The 16,268-nt window shown below is 39.8% G+C and overlaps 3 protein-coding genes and 1 non-coding gene across 4 annotated transcripts; 2 read left to right on the forward strand and 2 right to left on the reverse strand.

Annotated features, from left to right (window-relative positions):
* Positions 1-278: 278 nt before the first annotated feature.
* On the reverse strand, positions 279-5,124 carry cep97 (centrosomal protein 97). The gene is made up of 11 exons (XM_056389014.1): positions 4,970-5,124; positions 4,198-4,340; positions 3,900-4,058; positions 3,672-3,773; positions 3,440-3,553; positions 3,137-3,303; positions 2,851-3,015; positions 2,579-2,757; positions 1,791-2,442; positions 1,539-1,614; positions 279-1,386 (listed from the first exon to the last, which is right to left on the reverse strand). The coding sequence occupies exons 1-11, from the start codon at positions 5,004-5,006 to the stop codon at positions 928-930; spliced, it is 2,253 nt and encodes a 750-aa protein (XP_056244989.1). The 5' UTR covers positions 5,007-5,124; the 3' UTR covers positions 279-927.
* Positions 5,125-5,570: 446 nt separating this feature from the next.
* rpl24 (ribosomal protein L24) lies at positions 5,571-9,119 on the forward strand. Its single transcript, XM_056389016.1, has 6 exons — positions 5,571-5,644; positions 5,771-5,846; positions 6,593-6,703; positions 7,826-7,962; positions 8,692-8,755; positions 8,989-9,119. The coding sequence occupies exons 1-6, from the start codon at positions 5,640-5,642 to the stop codon at positions 9,067-9,069; spliced, it is 474 nt and encodes a 157-aa protein (XP_056244991.1). The 5' UTR covers positions 5,571-5,639; the 3' UTR covers positions 9,070-9,119.
* LOC130178171 (small nucleolar RNA SNORA23) lies at positions 7,114-7,294 on the forward strand. Its single transcript, XR_008829127.1, has one exon. It is a non-coding gene; the product is annotated as a small nucleolar RNA SNORA23 (small nucleolar RNA).
* A 1,164-nt stretch (positions 9,120-10,283) lies between the features above and the next one.
* On the reverse strand, positions 10,284-16,108 carry mpc2b (mitochondrial pyruvate carrier 2b). The gene is made up of 5 exons (XM_056389017.1): positions 15,742-16,108; positions 13,040-13,080; positions 12,609-12,693; positions 12,101-12,212; positions 10,284-11,439 (listed from the first exon to the last, which is right to left on the reverse strand). Exons 1-5 carry the CDS (start codon positions 15,833-15,835, stop codon positions 11,391-11,393), a joined length of 381 nt encoding a protein of 126 aa, XP_056244992.1. The 5' UTR covers positions 15,836-16,108; the 3' UTR covers positions 10,284-11,390.
* Positions 16,109-16,268: the final 160 nt, after the last annotated feature.

The following is a 16,268-nucleotide window of genomic DNA, read 5'->3' on the forward strand; positions in this document are numbered from 1 at the left end:
CGTTACATAAAGAACAATTACCAAATAATGTACTCATGCCTTATAGATCAGTTATAAGCAGTTACAATAACTATAAGCAATAAGAACAACTTTTGGGTTAGGCAGGACGTTTTGTCCTTTTAGGCTGATTCTATTGGAAATCTATTAATTTTTGGCAAAGGATTCCTTAAACAACTCAGAAATAATAAGAGTAGTGGATCATTAAAATAACTAAGTTGCACCGCCATTTCTTACAATATTTCAACATAATATGAAACCAAATAAGAATATTTGGAAAATTATAATTGCAGGTTTATTTACATTTCTCTGAAGAACATAAAGATACAACATTTTTCTGTCAATCATTGTCACTGTGTGTCACAATAGATAGTATGCATGTTGTGGCTTATGTATAGTATACATCTGTGTTTACAAGTGCACTACATTTAACACATCAACTCCTAATCTGATTTATTGCAGTTTATCAATAATACAGTGGATATCGACAAACAGAATATGCTTGGTCTTTGCATCAGTAGAGGAAGCAACCTACTCACTGTATGTGATGAGAAAATTGCTTTCAAGTTACTAAAACCTTCTGATGCCACATCACAATCATTGCCTTTACACAAAGAGGAGAATGTCCATTAAATAAGAGAACATGTAGTGTAGTATAAAAAACTCGAGTTACATTCACAGTAAGGTGTTGTTTTCAAGCCTGTCCTGGGTTCAGACTTGAGTGCAGTTATTTATAATCTGGGTCAGTAGTCAAGATGAGTGCAGTTTCTGTCATGCCCAAAGTCTCAAGGGAACAATGCATCTCGGTCCTACACCCAGTGCTAATTTACACACGCTGAGGAGTTTTATACAGGTGTGGGCTCCAGGTTAGGTGTAGACTCAGACAGGGCCGAGAGTGGTTCCCTCCGTTCTTTGCACTTCTGCAGCCTTCTACGGGGGAGAGTTGGACTGCGCTGTTTTACCAGGTGAGACTGGAGAGGAAGGCTGGGGTGTTTCTGTTCTATCACTGATCACCTCCTCAGCCTCCTCCTCCCTCTGCTGGACAGAGGAGAGGTACTGCTCCAGGAGGCTGCAGTCTGCGCTGTCCGCACCGTCGCTGCCACCAGCAAAGCCGCTACGAACAGGGCTCAGTGCGCGCACCGTCTTCAGGGAGTCTTCTGTCCCACTGCTCAGGAAACTGTCCTCCTGCGCTGCCTGCTGATCGCTTGTCGACTGGAAGCCAGAGTCTGGGAAGGAGACGTCTGTGCTGGGTGGGTTCGTTGTGCTGGAGGTGACAGGCGGGGCAGCCTTACCTTGTCCAGGAGATGAGCTCTGAGCCTGGGTGACAGCTTGAGTAATATTAGCCAACTGCTGCTCCACAGACTTCTTCCACTGCTGCATAGACTGGAGCTACATGGAAAAAACCAGGAGAAGTTTTAAACGAATGAGGCAGCCACGCATTTAGAGAGTATATCTGAAGATGATACCACAACATTATACAACACAAATAATGAATGAGTGAGGTGAATGTGAGGTAATGATAAATAACTTTGATCACTAACCTCATTCCACAGAAACTTCACAGCCTCCTCCTGGACCAGCCTTTGTAACCTCTCTTCTTCATACTGCTTCTGCACACTGCAAACACATCAGTTTTACCTTTTAGTACCTTACCTTTCGTTAACATTTATATATATCTGCAGCCACATGTGAAAGTAGAACCACTCTTGTGCCATAATAAAACAGACAACAAACAAAAATTACTTGTTACTGTTATAGAACGGTTTATTACTTGCTGTTGGTCAGTCACTTACCTGCCCAGCTTCTCAGACAGGAAGAGGATATGTTCTTGCATTCTGCGCAGGCGGATTTCACTACGCACCTCTCTGGCCATGGGGTGACAACAGCGAGTGTACTGACCCCTCCACCAGGCCTGGATTTTAACTGCTGCCTTGTCTGCTTCCATCAAACCTGATTTGCTGGCACACCTACCAGCGTCTTCCTGCTTGGGGGCTTCTTTCATCTCTGCTTGTCCAAAATCAGAGGATGTTTTCAGATCATTTTGTGCTGTGCTAACTCTGACCCCTGGAGAGATAACTGTTGGGGCTGCACCAGAAATAACTTCTTCAAGAGTCTTCCTCTCCTGCTTATCCACTGGGGGCGAACGATGTGTCTTGTCAGTGTTGTGCTTTCTGGGCTGTGCTGGCCGCTTTGGGGCCAGCGAATCAGGTTCAAAAGTCTCTGTCTCGTCCTCGCTGTCAGACTGGTTCGTTTGTGGCTCCAGACCAGATGTGAAGGGGAGAAAGGTGGACTCTGAGGAAAGCATGCTGCCATTGAGTTTGTCTTCATCTGTCTGAACATCCTCCAAATAGATGTGCTGCTCTCCACGCCTTGGGCTGCGAACTACTGGCAATGATGTGTGGGAAGAATCGCAGCTCACCCAAGTGTTGAACTGCACAACTGGCTCTGTAAGTTAAACACAGAAAAGACAGGTCAGCATTATAAAGAAAACACGTGCATTAAAATACTGGTAAAGAGAAACGATATATGCAAAGGCTTGTATCGTGCACACAAGCATAGCATAAAGCTGAAGCTCTGCTACCTGTCTCCAGGACTGATGGAGCAGCAGCTGGTCCAGGTGCAATGTTTTTCTTCACCTCTCTGTCTCCCCCCAGTGGCGTGGCATCTGATGGACTGTGCTTCTCCACATCTAGTTGAGTTGGACGAGGAAGGCTGGGACAGCCTCCCCGGGTCTCCTCTAACAGCTGCCTTTGGTGAAACCTGAGGGAAAAGAAATGTCAGTACAAGCAGAAGGTCAATCAAGTTAACATTTTACTGTTGATTAACAGGCTCTCTGTAACATCAGATTTGTACCTCTGCTTACTGAGGATCTTCTCCAGCTTGGCATCTTCTGCTGTCTCCAGGGCCGGTGATGAGGTCAGAGGGCAAACAGTGGTGAGGTACTGAACCAGCTGTATATGCTGACCTGGTCGATATGAACGTCCTTTACCTTGACTGTACAGCCACTCTGCTTTGAGACTGGAATTGTGACAATTACGTATAATAAATGAGAGATTCATTTAGACATGAACAACATTTAGATACTATTCCAGTGTTAATCCTAACAAACAAACGAACTGTAACTTTCCAATGTACGCACCCTTCTTTTTGTGATACTACATAACCGTCCAGGACCTTTAGGCTCAGGCACCAACTCATGATGTAAGGCCGATAGTCAAATCCTGGCAATGAGGGTGTTGCCATAACACAAGGGTTGCTCATTATTGACAGCTGCTCCAGTTCGTGGAGAGGTGCCAGGTATGACACCTATGGAGCAATCAGAAATAAAAGAAGGGAACGGAGGTGAAAAAGAGACAGAAATTAGTCAATATAAATAAGCCTCTATAATATATTTTACATAGAGATCCATGTTGTTGTATCAAGTTAGGAAAAAGTGAATTACTTCATTGAGATCTCTTATCTCGTTTTCTGCCAGGGAGAGAATGGACAAATGGGCAGGGAGGTGAGCAGGAACTGTACGAAGTGTTGTAATGCTGTTTCCATGGAGTAGAAGTGTCTGAAAATTTGACAGAAAATGAATCATACAACAACTGATGCTATAACGTTACATTATTAAATAGTTCGTTTTTTTTTTGTTTAGACTTGCTTTTGACCTGGGAGGCTGCAGCACTCACCTTTAAAGCTACGAGTTTAGTCAGATCACCAATGGTAGATATGTTATTGTCAGACAGATCCAGGTGTTGAAGGGACACACAGTTGCTGAGTTGCTCAATGACCTTTGTAAAAGAGTGTGCACTTGGTTACACAAACAACATATTAGCACATGGGCTGAAGCTAATCTGTGCATTGATATTTTTGTTTTTAGAAAAATGACGATGTATGACAATCTCTCTTCTCCTCACCTTAATATTGTTTCCAGACAGGTTGAGCCATTTGAGGTGAGGCAGATCTCTTAGCCCCTCGATGTAGCCAATACTGTTATTGGGAAGATTGAGGACTCTCAACTCTGTCAGCCGAGACACACCCATCATTCTCACCAAACGGTTACTAGCTACAGACAGCTGAGGAGGAAAAGACCAAGACTTATAACGGGACATTAAATCAACAAACTGTACACAGTGTTTAGTCACTATCGACTATGCTAGAATAAAGGGAGTAAAAACAGAGTTAAAACAGACTATATTTCAAAGTGATAACTACCTGCTGAAGGCCTGGGCTCCTTTCCAGGTGGTCCAGTTTCATGATGTGGTTACGGTCCAGGATGAGAGTGTGAGTGTCTTCAGAGCAGGTGAAACTGGGATCCAGCTTTTGGATGCTACTGGCTGAAAGATCCAGCACAGGTCCTTGAAAGAGAAAAGAAGGTGGAGATTGAACAGACTGAAAAACCAGATTAAGCTCTTAAAGCAGCTAAGCATGCATACAGTAAAATTCTTTTAAGAAAAGGCTGGTAAAGAAAAAAATTAATTTTGGTCTGTAGGTTGAGCTAGTTCTAGGTAATCAAATCTAAATCTAAACACCTACCAAACAGCAAAAGAAAATATGTAATTCAAACATGTCTACCGTCTTTCAGTAGCGTGGTTTTACCTAATCGTTGAAATGTTACTAGTGTAGTGTAATTATAACTGCTATCATCATGACATCTGGAGACGCGAAACCTAACTATAAAGAGCAAGAAAAAAAAACAATATACTGCCAAATATATACGTCGCTTCGATCCGCTTCTTACAGTCTATAATGGAAGCTTGAAGAACACACCATACAATTAGTTGCTTTGATATTCAAGGTTTGTTAAACATCGCTACAATACCATAGTCGGACACAGGATGTTTTGATCTGCACCTAAGGAACTGGACAGAGCTAATGGCAGCACTCGGGTGATGCACGCTAGCTAACGTAAGCTACTGATATACATGCTCACATCTCGCTCGCTCACATTGCTGTTTGTAACAAAAACAAGTAGTGGGCCACTTACCAGCATTTGTATCAAACTGTAAATCTGATACACCCATCCTGTTGTCCCAGACAAACACACTGCGTTAGCGAACAACTCTATTAGCCGCAGACTGTAGAGACCGGTAGTGACCAGAAGCGTCTGTTGCTTGTCAAACGGCTTAACCGGGGAGTTTCTGGTAAATGTAGTCCAAAGAGACTGTCGCGCTTATTATGAAGTGGTGACTATGTGGCTCGAAAAGACTACAGCTGTAGTTGTTTCCTACAGCCCGCTCTTGTTGCTGAAAACCGCCAGTCAGGTTTTAGAAATAGGAAAAAGGCTAGTTTACAGTGCTAACGACGAAACGTCGATTTGGTGATGTTGGCTATTTTTTTCAATCTGCTTAATCCACTATTTTATTATCGAAAGTAATTTTTGACCGTTTGCTGACACGCTTGCAGGGCAACCGTAAGATTGTGACGTCATTGTTGAAATGATTGAAGTATTCATTTAATGAAATATAGATTAAAAAAAAAACATTTATAAAAAATATTGATTAAAAAATCATTTATGTGTGTATGTTACGAGTAAAGCATTAATAAAACTTCAACAGACTAAAAATGTTCACCGTTTATTAGTTTACAAAAGTCTCCCAATTCCGTTTCCGCTACCGACGTCTTTCTTTCCGGTTTTGTGCCCTCTCGTAGCCATCATGAAGTGAGTAAAGGGAATGATATCAAACGCCATCTACACTCTTAAATAAACATTTTAACGACTCTACCCACATTAAGAATGCATTTGTATCATTTTCTTTCAGTAATGCCGTGTATTTTTCGTTTTCAGGGTTGAGTTGTGCAGTTTCAGCGGGTATAAAATATACCCCGGCCATGGCCGCCGATACGCCAGGATAGACGGAAAGGTAACTACAAAGCCCGACACCAGTTTGTCTCAGCTCTGTCCGAAGTTAGAATATGATTTACGCTGCGACCGATTAAGTCCCAGTATTCGCTGTCTTAATATTGTAAAGTGTGTATACAACACAAGTAATAGTCTCTGGAGAGGCCTAGTCGGTTCACTTCAATCCAATGTAGCTTGCTAACGCTAGCTGTCAGCTTCACTGTGTAGCAACAGAACGAGACAACTTTTATACTAATAGTTTCTCAGTGGCAATGTTGTCTTCACAACCGCCCTAGAGCTTGGCAATGTGGATAAAATCACGTGTCACTTTGTGTTGTAACTCATTCGTATATATACATTGTGACATCCTTAACAGACCACTTTATCAATATGTCAAGAAATGTGATTAACTTCATTGACCATTACCTTTGTTTTTTATGCCTATATCAAAATAATGTATTGGGAAATGCTCTGAAACAGAATTGTCATTAAGTCATCTTACAAGCAAAAAGGTCAAGCATCTGTTGGTTCCAACATCTCAAATGTGGGGATTTGTATATTTCAGAAAACACTGTCATGTCTTGCAGATGTGCAAATGCAATAAACCTGTCAGTGATGTTACAAAAGCATCCAGATGATCAATTGTCTGAAATCTCAATTCATCTCTCACTATAGAGTAAACTGTAGAAGAAAATGAGTGAACAAGGGAGTTATTTTTTGACATAAATGTATAATGAGTAATTAAGTTGAATTTCTTGTCTTCGTTAGGTGTTCCAGTTTTTGAATGCCAAGTGTGAGTCTGCTTTCCTGGCCAAGAGGAACCCCAGACAGATCAACTGGACTGTGCTGTACAGACGCAAGCACAAGAAGGGCCAGTCTGTAAGTAACAGCTTATGTGTTTGTTGATAAGGTGTAGTATGTGTTGTACACACTATTTTGGCCTACATTGGCATACTGTAGTGCTATTATGTTGCAATCAATATCTACTTAACAAGTATTATTTGTTGGTGAAGCGATTATCTTTGATGCTGATGTTTGGTTGATTGTGAAATTGGCATATGATCTTTTCTTGCTGTATGCTGTTCCAGCTGTTAAAACTGGTGTCTGTAGTATTTATAGTAAGGTTTGAAAAATGTGTAAAAGCACTATGATGCCGTCATAGTGAATAGTACGTACAGAACTTGTTGTGGTGTCACAAAACCATATTAATCAATCTATGCTCTTGTGTAGATTATTAAACACAAGTCAACATAAGTTTCCACCACGTTACACATTTTAGTTTGGCTGCGGGTGAATGGTGTGCACAGTGTTGGTCTGTGTTATGTGTTGTTGCCAGACTGTGTTTTGCAGTCTTGGCAGCAGTGCTCACTCCACACCTGCAGCCATAGAACAACAGGAGATCATAGTACTGGCCCTTGACGTCTTTGTTGACCTCTCACCATCGGTCAGCCTCCAAACTCTCCAACATGCTAGATTACTTTATCGCTTTATAACAGTGAAAGTCAATATCTAATGTTCATTTGGAATGAGAGATATCAGAAAACAAGCTGATGATGGTTTGAACCTTCTCTATACTGCTATTGCCTTTTTTGCATGTTGCATTACGAAAACTAGTTAATTTCAGTGGTCTGTGAAAACTAGTTGAAGAAACTGTAAAGTTTACAATTACAACAGTAACTGCAGAGCTGTAGGCTGTTCAAGTCTTGGCAACTTATTCAGACATTTTTGTGGTTCAGTTGAACATCATAAATTTCTGTTCTGCTTTATTTTTACCAACACCTCTAGTGTTTGGCCTGTGACTTACACCAGACATTTTTACCAATCTAAACATGTAAAGTACTGAAGTTGTAGGATACTCCTGGTCCTTCTTTATTCTCTCTCAGTGAGCAGAGGTTGGGCTGGGTTGGACATGTTGAGGATTTGCTTCTGTGAAGTATATTGAGAGAATGTGATACTGGGCCACAAATAAACTAAAGTCTCTTCATCAAATGTTTTTAACAGGAAGAGGTGACAAAGAAGCGCACCCGCCGCGCAGTCAAATTCCAGAGGGCCATCACTGGGGCCTCCCTGGCTGAGATCATGGCCAAGAGGAACCAGAAGCCCGAGGTCCGCAAGGCCCAGAGAGAGCAGGCCATCAGGTATGATGCAAACTGTACATCTGGATGTCAACTTAGAATAAGTTCAGTCTACACCAATCTGATGATGTGGGTTTCTGCCTTCAAAACTAATTAATGTGGGTAACATAAGGTAAAGAATTATATATGTGCAGTCAAATTTGTGAAGGACTGTTTGTGAACTTTTAAGAGAAATGACATTTACAACACATCTGCATCTTTCCATCTCACCTAGCCCTCCAACATGTCTACATATATTAAACCTCACTAGGTTAATGGAATATCTCGGTATTTACTCTTATAGTTTTAGCTAATATCTACACCACAGAATTGTATTGAACAACAGTAATGGTTTAAATTGTGCACATGTGCTGGAATCAGTGTAAATATTAAGTGCAGCGGGGCCCCCATGTCCAGCCTTAAAACTGTTCTCCCCAGAAGGCATTTCTGTGCCTTATGGGTACTGTATTTACCATAGCTTTTAGCTATTTGTCCCTTACATATGTTGGGTGTGTTACACGATTTAAGGATATATTGCAAATTAATGAGCAGGGCTCTTGTATGGCTTTATTTTTGTATTTCATTTTATTTTTTGGCTGAATACTCTTATGTATGGTAATTTTAGAGCTTTTCAATTACAACTCTTCCCAGATAATTTACAAAATTACATGATAGCACAAAGATGAGGATTTCATCCATAATGCTCACTCCTACTTGTTTAGTTTGGCTGATTGTTTCTCATTACTCTTTCAGAGCTGCCAAGGAGGCCAAGAAGGCAAAGCAGGCAGCCAAGAAGCCCGCTGCCCCAAGTGCAAAGGTAAGATCTCCTGTTGTGCATTTCAGTTATTAAATCTGGGCTTTATCTTGTTTAGCAGCAAAAATTGCACTTTCTTTAACCGAAATGCTTAAAATGAGTATTGACATGGTTTTCATGGTGCTTTGCTCTTAATGTTCATATATAATATCATTGGATTATTAAATAACTTGTCAGTCTTTTATTCCATAATATGTCCCAGAGTATTGTATTTAATGTGTTTTTTCTTTCTGTAGGCCGCAGCCAAGACTGCACAGAAACCCAAGATCGCCAAGCCCATGAAGATCAGCGCACCCCGCGTAGGTGGAAAACGCTAAGCCTGACTCATTGTTTATGGTTGTGAATAAAATTTTGTGGTTTACCATCAGTTGTGTGATTTCTGATTTGAAAATAAGATCGTGTTGCAGCAAGACCATAAAGCGAACCTGTTCAGTCATGTCAAAGTGTCAAAAAATAAATGTTAACCTGTAAAGAGTTGTAGGTGGATTCTTTTTATCCAGTTTAATAAACTACACAAGGTGGGGAACACTGCAGTAGTGACTTGCCAAGGTTACCGACAGGATTCTGGATGGTAACATGGTTCAGAGTCTAAATACCTTTGACTAAACGATTGAATCAACAAGGATTACAACATTATTTTTAAATGTCAGAGATGGGCATCTTCTCTGGACTATGTGAACATACACAGGTTTTGTTTGATTGACGTATCCCTCGCTCTCCTGTTTGGTTTTTTGCACTTCATGTTCATCACAGCACCATCCAACCTTAATCAGAACTGAGGCCTAGTTGCAAAATCAGTAACATGAAAATGTTCTGGGCCTTTGGCTGTAGTACAGATAATGATCGTAGGCTGTAATCTGTATCCTGTTTCCAGACCTCAACTGTTTCACACATTTATCAGTCCAGTCATCAGGCTGCTGTAATTCTGTGCCATGAAGTGGCAGGCTAAAATGTCAACACCTAAAATATTGAGACTATTTGCTGAACAAATCTGTCTGAGGTTGACATGGTGCATTAAGTATGAAACTCAAAACAAGTGTCAGATGAGAATTGTCTTTGTGGTGGTGTTGATGGTGGATACAGGGATTTGTGATGCTGTAGTGTGGAGTGAAGGTAGATTGGGGAGGTGGATGTTCAGCTTGTGTCTGTGGCTCTTGAAAAGCTTTGAATTCAGTTCCTTAAATCAGTTTATTTTATATTTAATTCATTCATCTAGCTCTGGTTCATGTTGATTAATTACATTATATTTGTTATATACAGCTGAATATTACTAACAAATGATATACTGTAAATATCAGTGCTGCCCACATGAGATTTACTGTTTATACTGGGAACATGTTTATACTGGGAACTGGCTCACATCTGTTTTGTGGCCAGAGACAGACAGACGGACAGAGCTGTTCAAAGCCTCCTGCATTAACTGTTAACTCTGCTATTTCAACAACAGGCTGGGAAATACAAGCTCAAACAGCTCCTTTAATCGATTAATATCTTTATGGTCAATCACTTTGTATAATTGTAAACTATGAGATGTCTTAAATCAACTGCAGATTTATTAGCATTACATAGCCATTACATAGCCACAGAGCCATAATGATCAACTTTCAAAGTGCCATTTGTTCAAACAGTCAGCAGATCAGGAAATATTTTAAAGTGATGACACCAATTATTGCTAAAATCGACAGGGTTTTTCTGTGAAGCTACGGTGGGAAAGAAACAAACGTCAAAGAAAAAATATACACTTTTCTAAGAACACAGAGGCATCAAAAGCGATGCGTTGATATTAAAGAGTCAGGGTTACTGTCTCAGTGCCAGTGTTTACTGGGTGACTGTGTAGTAACAATCAATAAAAAGCTGCACAGGTTAAATATGTGGCATTGGTGGAAGTATTCCTGATAAAGAATCAGAAAATAACAGCATCTTTCTATACAATTTTGACTACAAGAGAAAAAATGTCACCAGTTATTCATAAATTAGGATTTGTTCTCACACAGATTTAAAATACTTAAAGCCATTACAATGGAAGGAATTGTTACATGGTAATTAATAATGGTTTAATAATCACTGAGGTACAGATGGTGTGACTGTAATCAAATTATAAATAAGTAAATCAAAATATTAATGTGATGGCATCCCTCTTAATTTCATTTGGAAACATTCCTTAAACCACGTTCAACACAAATCCAAGAGTTACATTTTTTGGGAAATTATTGCATGAGGTACTGATTTGCTACACCTGAAAAATAATGATGGAAAAAGCAAAACTTCCCACTTAGTGCATGATATATCAAGCATGAACTTAAACCAAACAATGTACAGTCATACAACTTGTTGAACAAGCAGTACTTGTGCGTTGATTACCACCATTCTTGAGTGTGTGTCGATTACAGTTAAAAAAAACGTTTGTCTGTTTTTCCGTCTTTCTTTCTTTCTTTTTTTTTAACACCCTGAGGAAATTTGAAACTTAAGGAAAAGTGCACATTTCCAACAGGGCCAACAGGCTTAATGTGGTAGAATAATGGTTATGGCATGGATGTAATGGAGACAACATGGGATGATGAGAAGGGGCAGGTTAGTGCCTGGTGTGAAGTCTCCCTTTCAGTCCACTGCAGGTGGAGCGCTGGCAACAGTGAAGCCCTCAGGACTCTGCAGCCTCTTTAGCCTGTGCCTTCTTATCCTGCTTGTACCTATTGAGAAAAAAAAAAGAAAAAATTTAAAATAATATTAAGATTAAAATTTGCATAAAATGTTTTTTTTATTTGCTACCAGTTACACGTGTGAGCTGTAATGCTGTAATTAATTATTTTCTAATGATTCTTTGAATGAATAAAACATGTCATTGTGGTGACAAAGCCTTATTTTAGGCTCGGGGGGTGTATTTGTTTGGTTTGGAGCCACAGACCTCCTCAGACCAAAGACAACCAGGATTACAATGTGGACTGAAAATTGTGACATTTATTAATTCACTCACACACAGCTACTTTATTTGTCGTCCATTGGCTGTATATTCATTTCCTTATAATTTCACATTTTCACTAAGTCTTTATAATGATTCAGAGCTTCTCTGAGAGCTTCAACATTTGCCTGGGTGAGTTAAGTCAATTGTTGACATTGGAAAACCAAGCACACATGAAAACTACTGTGTTATACATTTACCACAACTCTTACTGTAGCAGCTGCAATGTACTTAGTTAAATATTAACTTGTTGTTATGATTTCATATCAGCAATGATTAAGGAATGCATATTTAACACAAAGCTACTGTTAACTTATCTTTAATTCCTTAATATTACTGATCATTAACCAAGATAATAAGTGAGCACCCTTTACTGTAAATTCACCACAAACCTCCAGATCCTGTAGAGCTGGGAGGCTCCTGCGCTGCCGACAAAGAAGTTGACGGCAAACAGGTTCCAGTTCTTGGGGATAATGACCAACGAGTATCTAGACCAGATGAGCCCTGGTGGAGAAGAACGACAGGTAAGAGTGAAGGTTATGCACTCTGATGCTCATGAGAACAGAGTCTATGTTTTGGCAAAAGAGTAACAGATAAGATTTGTTTAAAAACACATATTGCAAAAGCAGACACATGAGGCGACCTTTAGCACAGATTGGTCAAATTCTCCCTGAACACGAGATGAAAAACTAACAATTTTGAAATATTCATCAAGAATTCAAGGTCCATAAATCCAAACAATTCACAGCTCCATATTTTAAAACTACGTATGAGTATTATTTTATGTTATTTTCTTCTAATATAAAATGCGAAGGTAACATAAACACAAATTACTATAATTTTACAGAAAAGGTAAATTTGTTTCAAACTGAAACATAATGAATCCAATTAAAATCTCACCTGTGGCTGTCAGCACCGCAGACTGGGAGGTGCTGAGTTTATCTGCAGGTCGAGTCATATCAGCCAAACCAGCTGCAACCAGACCCTGTAGAGAAGGGACCACATTTTCTTTACTCTGTCAAAACTGGTGTGGATTTTCTACTGTATTTACAGTATGACAACTAATTCAATTGAACTGATGGGATTATTACACAATGGTAACCGGTTAAGTCCTTTATTTCTATGGCAATGGTTCCCAAACTTGGTTTTGGGATCCCCACAGGAGTTGCAGTTGTAACAAAGCTTGCGTCACTGATTTAAGTGGCTACCGTACACAGATATATGCAGCTTGTGCCGTGTAGATCCAAAAGCCAAAGCCAAAAAGGTTGGGAACAGGTGGTCTAGGGTTTACTTAAAGTTGAAGAGGTGAGACTGTGTTAAAATGCACTTACCCATTTAAACACTGGGGCCCAGAAGAAAACTGTTTTAGGTCCTAGAATAAAAAACAAAAGACATGAGAACTGTGAATTCAACAATCATGTTGTAACAATCTATTATATTCAGGTTAATTACATGGATTTTTGAGGTTTTCTCCCTCTGGTAACTAATCTGCCCACTGGGATTTTCTGAATGAGTATAAAGATGAAACCTCCAGACATCTCAGTGTGTCCAAACACACTGGGAGAAGACTAATAAACTTAATTAGCTTTGTTTTATTTACTTTTTAACAAAGGGAGGAAAATGTGAGGAAATGTAAAAATCCTCTGGTCTGGCGTCAACTGTCATCATATAAGACTATTTCTCCAATACCGATCCACCGCACATAGCGACACTGAACATCTCAAAGAGGCAAATATTTGCAAAATCTAGTATTAAGTAAATAAAATAAATTGATACAGTAACACTCTTCTTTCCCACCTTTGTTGGTGCAATGGGACATAGTACACATAGAAATTGTGACATATCAGACAGACAATAACACAAAACTGTAAAACATAACAGAGGTTATGACAAATAAATTAGAAAAACACTAATAACTAATTTTGTTACCCATCAATTTGAAGAAACTACATTTGAAGGTATGACCTTGGCCTTACACTACCTGCAGTGGGAATTTCTCACAGATTTTTGACATTTCATAAACAAAAATCTATTGATTAATCAAGGAAAGAATTGGTAGATTAATCAACAATCCTCATCTGTAGCCCTACACAAGTTAGCAGATTGCAATCATGCTGGTTTATGCACGGCCTCAATTCTGATTGAAATTGAAAAACATAAGACAATCTTTGTGTTAGCACAAAAGCACCCAGCCCTTGAAAAGTATGTTATACCAGTTGATTACATGACATCAATTTCACCGAGGTTCTCTCCTGAAGATAATCTTCCAGCCAGGCTTTTCTAATGGGTGAAAAGATTAGACAGAACCCCAGACAGTCACCTGCGTATCTGTGCTACAGACTTGGACACCTCAGTGCATCTAAGCCACTGGGAGAAGACTCACATGGACCTAATTAGCTACAGCACAGGGAAGAGAAATGTGAGGGAGCATAAAAAGCCTCTGGTCTGGAATCAGCTTTCAACACATTCCCGACCAATGGTGCAGGCTAAACAAAGAGTCAGACGTATGTCACTGCAAATCATCTATGAGGGAGTTGGCTTTTGTTGCCGCCCCTTTATACCTGGTCAGAAAGTCCTTGCTGTGCCCTTGTACAGACAAAACAAAGATCAGACCGTCCCCAGTGACGCCAGTGACTTCTTAATCTCAGTACCCTCTAGTTAGTATCGGTGTCAAAGTGAAAACAATGTGTGCGCAAGTTGTACTTAAACAGGAGAAATACGTATGCTAGTTTGTTAGGTACAACTAACTAAATGCAATAAACTCCCCCTTCATGAAGGTTATAATGTTCAGTTCTTGTTTAAACTCTTGGATGTGCGTTCATTCATCATTTTGGAGGCTATCATTTCTGGTGCTGTTGTACTGCATTAAACTGGGAGGTGTTTCGGCTCTATTTAGATTTCCCTCATTTATAGAAAGTGGGTTGTCAAAATATACTTTCTTGACTATAGGATTTGTTGCAAAATGAATGTATTAGACTAGCTAATAAACTTAAAATCACTTCAGTATTCATCATTGTATTACGATCCTTGGAGAGATTAGGAACGCTAGAAATTCAGACTAGAGCTGAAACAAATTAAGATTAATCGATTAGTTGAGCTACAGAAAGTTAACTTTGATAATCACTTCATAATCGTTTAAGTAAATGAATCAAGCCAAAATACATATTATTTACTTCTTCCAGCTTCTCATATGTAAGATTAGCAGCTTTTCTCTTTGTTTTTTATTTATATTCAATTTTAAATTAAACATCTTTGAGTTTTGGTTGGACAAAGTAACACATTTGAACTTGTGATAATGATTTTTCAATATTTTTTTTGACATTTCAGTGACTAAACTATTGATTTAAAAAATAACGAACAGATGCCTCAATAAAAATAATCGTTAGTTGCAGCCCAATTTGTAGTAATTTATAGTAACAGCACATTATTACAACCAAAGACCAGAATTAGGTGTCAAGATCACAGAATCATTTTCCATATCATACTGCATGTGACTGAGTTTGAGAAACATAACAGTCAGTCTCCATGTTATTATGAGCTGTATGCTATTTGTACAAGTTAATAAAATGACAGTAATGAGACAGTTGGTTAAAGAGTGGCTGAAATCTTGTGTGACTTTGGATCTTTTTTTTTTTTTTTTACGACAATACCTTTGAACTCCCCACAGATCCAGAACTTAACACCACGATGAACCTGTTGTAGGACAAACAGGGCTGCCCACATTCCCTGACACAAACTCACCTCTTCTCCACAGACTGAGCTGCTGAGCCAGTGTTTATCCCGGCAGCAGATTAGGGTCTCCTGGAGCAACACTGTCACATTAAAACAACGACCTCCATTCAGCTCAGACAACAAACACAGACTGGAGTTGCTATTTATTCCCTCCAGGATGCAGTCAAGACAAGTTAGTGCATCTACATCACTCCAACCACCTCGTATCACAGCTGCACGGAGCCCCACATCTGTCACCCACTACCACAAACAAAGAATCAGCCTGTCCTATGTGGAAGCTGGGTGATCGGCTGTGCATTACCTGCAGGGTGGTTGTACAGAGGTCTCAGTTTGGCGGGCAACATGTGCTCGATCTTGTCCAAGATCCTGTGGTAGGACGCTCTCAGCGCTGCCATGACTGTAGATGTTCAGACTGAAATGAAGAAACTTAGAGCTAGCTCGCTAAATGGCTAGCTAGCTAGGTGTCTTTCTTTAAAAGCCACAGAATCTAAAAACCGCTTCACCTCCTTGAACGGTGTCGACAGATAAATAAATAAACGGCAGGTGAGTGAATAGGTAGAGGTAGATGCTGCTGTCCTACTGTCGACCTTCCCCCTACAACTCTATGGCCATGCTAGCTCCGCTAGCTGTCAGTAGCTTCCCTCTGACCGACACGACGAGGTGACTTTCTGTGCGATGCAACCTATCACATGAAGGGCGGAGTCACAATTTCCTCTATTGTCATTGGTCCGCCTGGTCAGAACCCCGATATGATTGGTTGATATATTATTGTTACTTTTATTGCCCGGCGTATCCCAAATGGGTGGGTACAAATCATCGCTTATCAAT

The sequence above is a fragment of the Seriola aureovittata genome, chromosome 11, assembly GCF_021018895.1.
Source record: "Seriola aureovittata isolate HTS-2021-v1 ecotype China chromosome 11, ASM2101889v1, whole genome shotgun sequence".
In the NCBI taxonomy this organism is placed as follows: domain Eukaryota; kingdom Metazoa; phylum Chordata; class Actinopteri; order Carangiformes; family Carangidae; genus Seriola; species Seriola aureovittata.

Bases quoted from the DNA above. Each gene is read 5' to 3' on its own strand.
- cep97 (XM_056389014.1), bottom strand. From the start codon at position 5,006: ATGGGTGTATCAGATTTACAGTTTGATACAAATGCTG. The intron at 4,341-4,969 runs GTAAGTGGCCCA...TTCTCTTTCAAG, and splicing joins ACAGTTTGATACAAATGCTG to GACCTGTGCTGGATCTTTCA. The intron at 3,016-3,136 runs GTGCGTACATTG...TCACAATTCCAG, and splicing joins GTAGTATCACAAAAAGAAGG to TCTCAAAGCAGAGTGGCTGT.
- rpl24 (XM_056389016.1), top strand. The intron at 6,704-7,825 runs GTAAGTAACAGC...TGTTTTTAACAG, and splicing joins AGCACAAGAAGGGCCAGTCT to GAAGAGGTGACAAAGAAGCG. The intron at 8,756-8,988 runs GTAAGATCTCCT...TTCTTTCTGTAG, and splicing joins CCGCTGCCCCAAGTGCAAAG to GCCGCAGCCAAGACTGCACA.
- mpc2b (XM_056389017.1), bottom strand. From the start codon at position 15,835: ATGGCAGCGCTGAGAGCGTCCTACCACAGGATCTTGGACAAGATCGAG. The intron at 12,213-12,608 runs GTGAGATTTTAA...CTTCTCCACCAG, and splicing joins TGCGGTGCTGACAGCCACAG to GGCTCATCTGGTCTAGATAC. The intron at 11,440-12,100 runs GTTTGTGGTGAA...TTTTCTCAATAG, and splicing joins CAGCTCTACAGGATCTGGAG to GTACAAGCAGGATAAGAAGG.